This window comes from Corvus brachyrhynchos, unplaced genomic scaffold, assembly GCF_000691975.1.
Source record: "Corvus brachyrhynchos isolate BGI_N302 unplaced genomic scaffold, ASM69197v1 scaffold200, whole genome shotgun sequence".
Taxonomy (NCBI): domain Eukaryota; kingdom Metazoa; phylum Chordata; class Aves; order Passeriformes; family Corvidae; genus Corvus; species Corvus brachyrhynchos.
In genome coordinates, this window is record NW_008236184.1 from 2,436,622 (window position 1) to 2,441,235 (window position 4,614).

Genomic DNA, 4,614 nt, shown 5'->3' on the forward strand with positions numbered 1-4,614 from the left:
GGGGTGTGAGGATGCGCTGCCCCTCCCCTGACTGGGGGCGAAGCGGGTGTTTCGGGCATGGCCGCATTTCGTTGTGCCCACTCTGTGGGGTTGGCGTTGAGGTGCTCGGTGTCAGGGCAAGACACGGGCCAGGCCCTGCTCACCAGCTCGTGTGCTGCTCTATTATACAGCACCTTTTGTGCCTGCTCTTTGTTGTGAACGTGTGTGACCCAAAACATCCTGGGGCTCCTCGGCACGGTCAGGGTGGGTGGTGTGACGAAGCTGCCTGTCCTTTCCTCCGTGCCCGGCGGCTGCAGTGAGGGCTCGGCGCGGGCTGGCACATCGCGGCTCTCCGAGCCATCAGTCGGCGGTTCTCGCAGCGCCTGCACCAACACAGCCGTGCTTGCCAGCCGGTTCCTCTATTCCATCGTGCCGTCAAACATTTACTTGCATTGTTTCATTAAATGGTATTGCTCAGTAGCAAACACTGCTTTCTGAGCAGTGCTTTAAATTCTCATGAATCAAAAAATAAGATTGAATGGAAATAAATACAGTTCCTTGTCTTAAAGGAGCAATTCCATTCTAATGCTCTTTCTAATGTTTAGCATAAATATCCTGCTATTAGTAGAACAGGAAAACAGATTTTTTTCTTATCTCATTACACTTTCTACTTGCATTTTCATTTTAGAGTTCTGAAATCAAACGGTGAAGATGAATTTTGTTCTAGAAATTTCACTTTCTCCATGTTTTTGTCTTGTAGCAGGATCTTTGATGACGACAAAGCTTTCACAGCCACAGTCTACATTGGCAAAAAGCCTAACTTCAACAAGTACAAATGCTCCCTATTTCAAAGCATTCGGTAAGGTATTAGGCTTTTTTGTTTGTTTGTTGTCTGTGGGTCCTTCTCAGAGTCTTGAGGCCAAAAGTTCTTGAATTGGGTCTTAGAAACCTGTACATGATTTCACAGTGGTAAGAAGCATTGTAATGTAACACGTTATGAATTACTCTTCAATGACCATTACAATTACTTTGGGTTATCTAATTAGACAACTGGTCCATATAAGAACTAGAAAATGGTAGGTTAAATTGCGATTGTGGTTCATGTGGTTTATACCCTTCAGGATGGTGGAAGTTCTTGAAAGACTCCAGCATCCTGCAAGAACTTGTTCCCTGTCCACCATCAGTACAGCTTTGTAGCTTGCTGTGGGTGCATCATGACTGACAGAAATGCTGTTCTTGCTGGCAGTTTAGGAGGTGATTCTGTACACATACAAACAACAAATGGCTGAGCTAGCTGCAGCCCTAATTAGAGCTCAGCTCAAAGTAGGTTACCTGTGTCACCCTGCTGCTATACCTAAACTGATTACTTCTGCTGAGGAGTGCTGGCTGAGGCAGCACTAATCCCTGTAAGCTCAGTCTTGATGCTGTGCTGAAGTGTTGGCTGGTGTCCTCTATGGAGCCCTATGGCTCCTCTGGTTCTCACAGCGCAGGCTGGGAATGCTGTTCCATGTATAGTGAGGAAAGCCCTTTATACCACATCAGTGCATGTGTTTGTGAATGTATATGTATAAAAAATCATTTATATACTTTAGACTATTTGGCTTTTTTTACTCAGTTTCTTAATTCACTTATTGCACCTTTCAGAAAGTACAGAAATTCCACCTTACGTGACTAATTGTCCCAGCAACGGGCTTTGCAGTAGATTGCCACCAGACTGCATGACATGTAACACAAACTATTCCTGTATATATGGGAAGACAGCCACTTTTGATTGCAAAGTCAAGCCACATGTTCATTGTGTTGTAAGTAACCTGTTACTCTTAACCCTAGATTTAAGTAATTAAATTGTGGTATCTTGTCTTAAAAAGCTGAATATTGGTTTCCAGGTTCTGATGTAGGCAGGTTTGCAGTTCTTTGATAAGTTTGATCACTCACTGTGGGCTGTTGAAAAGGCAGGCCTGCCCTTTCCTGGTTTGCCTTTCTTGCCTTGGATCTTTCAATTACCTGGCCATGCCTTTGAGTTAAACCACTCCAATCATTTTGAGAGTGAGGAGGCTAAGTATCTGACAGAGCTACAAACTGACCTTACAGGTGAGACTGAATCAGTCCTCCTTTTGGCAGCAGCCTTAGGTTGGAGGAATCAGGAATGTTAAATTTGACTTTGGTACCTCTTTGGTGGTTTTCTAATGTTGATTTTTGTGTTCTATAAGAGGTAGCAAACAGAACAGTTGTTATTTTGCCCAAAATGTCTACTCATGAAATCTAATTTGATACAGCACACAGATTTTTTTTTTTTTTAAATACTATTGAAGTGATAGTGCTGTCCTTTTTACAGGATGATAAGAACCACGAGCAGGAGAACTTTACAATTAACATGACATGCCAGTTTTGCTGGCAGCTTGCCACAAGTGATTATGTCTGTACCAATTCCACAAACTGTATGACAGTTTCCTGCCCACGACAACGGTACAACGCAACTTGTACGGTCCGGGATCACATCCATTGTCTAGGTAAGGTGGGCAAAGCCAGATTTCTCTGAAGAATTTCTTCACATAGTTTGTAATGGGTGAATACAAAGATTATTTATGTCCTTTTGCAATAACAGCCTGCGCCTTGATCAATTTCCTGTACTTTTTTATTGCTACATTTTCATTTTTTAGCATATTAGCAACATCTAACTGGAAACATTGCTGTATTATACTGTTGTATGCTGTCACACCAGAGAAAACAGTTGTTTTTATTTCTGTCACCTTGGATGAGTTAAACTTACTTGAACACCACTAATAGAATCGATACCAAATGTCTCTGTAGGCTAATTAAAAAAAATTATGCTGGTTCCACCCAACTAGTTTAATTTTCCCTCTATTTGTTCACTGAATTTTCTGATATGGGACCAAGACCGATGGAACAGAGAACTGTAGGGTATAAATGAGCTCTTGTGTTGACAGTTGTTTCTCAGTCAGTGTCAACCCTTTTAGACTCCTTTTGGAAAAATATAGTGTCGTCTTCCTTGTAATTTTCTTCCTTTTTATATGATCTTTGTTTATTGCGTTAAGGTTTTAATGTTTTCCAATGTTTAGGTAACCGTGTCTTTCCTAAGATGCTCTATTGCAACTGGACTGGAGGTTATAAATGGTCTACTGCCTTGGCACTAAGGTAAGCAGGAACTACTGGATAATGTCAATCTAAAACAGGTTAGTTGTCTTTAAAATCTTCAGGTTCTATGGTTTTCTCCCTGGTATATTTTAACCAATAACTAAGAATTTACTGAGTAAACACTATTTCAGATAGTCTAGCTTGGAATGGGGGGCATAGAATGCATGATGGGTTCTCATGCGAGAGTGCTGGCTGTCTTCAGCAAACACAGCTGGAGGAAAAACACTTGGATATCCAAGCTCAGTTCCTCTAAATATAGTAATAATTATTCATATTTTTATTCTTATAGCATCACCCTTGGTGGATTTGGTGCCGATCGTTTCTATTTGGGTCAGTGGCGGGAAGGTCTGGGAAAACTCTTCAGCTTCGGTGGACTTGGAATATGGACACTAATTGATGTGCTGCTAATAGGTGTTGGCTATGTGGGACCTGCAGATGGATCTCTCTATATTTAAATGTGGGTGCAGTGTGTTTCAGAGAGGAGTCGTTGCCTGCAAAGGGCTCTAAATAAAAGAGTGTGGAGGTTTGAGCCTTTAAGGTAGAATGAAGAACAACTGTTTGTTCTATGTGCATACATTTTAATGTACAGTATCTGTACTTGGTTTGCCTTTAACTAAGGTCAAATAAAAGAGTAGATCACTGAGTAAGTTGAAATTAATTTCATTTCTTCTATGGACATGGTATTTTTCTATGAAAAAAAGTTGAGCAGCTAACCAAATTCTCCACTGTGCTTGAACTTCAATTATCTGTCAGGCCCCCAAAGAGCTGCAAACTAACTTGAATATTGGATTGTTTACTAAATATTTCTATGCTTGAATTTAACTCAAAAGCTAACTTCCCTAAATGTGTCAGTATTTTTTTTTTTGTATTTGTGGGAGGATAATTTATTTGCGTGAGTTATGTGGGTAGTATGTAAATCACCATGTTTTATGATGTTAATTACATTAACTTCTCGGTTTGGGACATAGCAAGAGCTAATATCTGCTTAGGCATTCGACTTTAAATTGTGTGGGTTTTAGAATTAGATTGCAGTAACACTAAAGGCTAAATAATAAATAATTGAAATAGATTTTTTTGTTTGTTTGTTCCAGAATAACTTTGTTTCAGTTGGGTTTGACCTGCATATGGGTGAAAGTTACAGTTGCTGTTCTTGTGCTAGCAAGCTTGCCAAATTACTTTAAAAAGGGGTCGGCAATATAATCAATGAGTTTGTCCACTTAGGACTTTGTGATGCGATAATGTAGCAGACTAGTGCCATTACTGGACAATAACTTCGTGTAGTCGCGGTGGATGCCCGGCCGTTCGTCGCCCGGGGCTGGGGCTGTCGCCGCTGTAGCGCTGCGGTGCCGTCGGGCTGGAAATCCTATGGCTTGAATAAACTGCGCCTTGAAGCTTTCCTGGCGTTGAGTACTGGCAGTGTCTGTCGCGGGCTGGGCTCGGTCCCGCTGCGCTGGCGCGGGGCGGGAGGGAGGGAGCGGG

The 4,614-nt window shown here is 41.7% G+C and overlaps 1 protein-coding gene across 1 annotated transcript; it reads left to right on the forward strand.

The window, feature by feature from the left end:
- The first annotated feature begins 6 nt into the window (after positions 1–6).
- LOC103618611 (TM2 domain-containing protein 3) lies at positions 7–4,531 on the forward strand. The gene is made up of 5 exons (XM_008637041.2): positions 7–838; positions 1,624–1,781; positions 2,315–2,489; positions 3,060–3,135; positions 3,425–4,531. The coding sequence occupies exons 1-5, from the start codon at positions 691–693 to the stop codon at positions 3,588–3,590; spliced, it is 723 nt and encodes a 240-aa protein (XP_008635263.2). The 5' UTR covers positions 7–690; the 3' UTR covers positions 3,591–4,531.
- Positions 4,532–4,614: the final 83 nt, after the last annotated feature.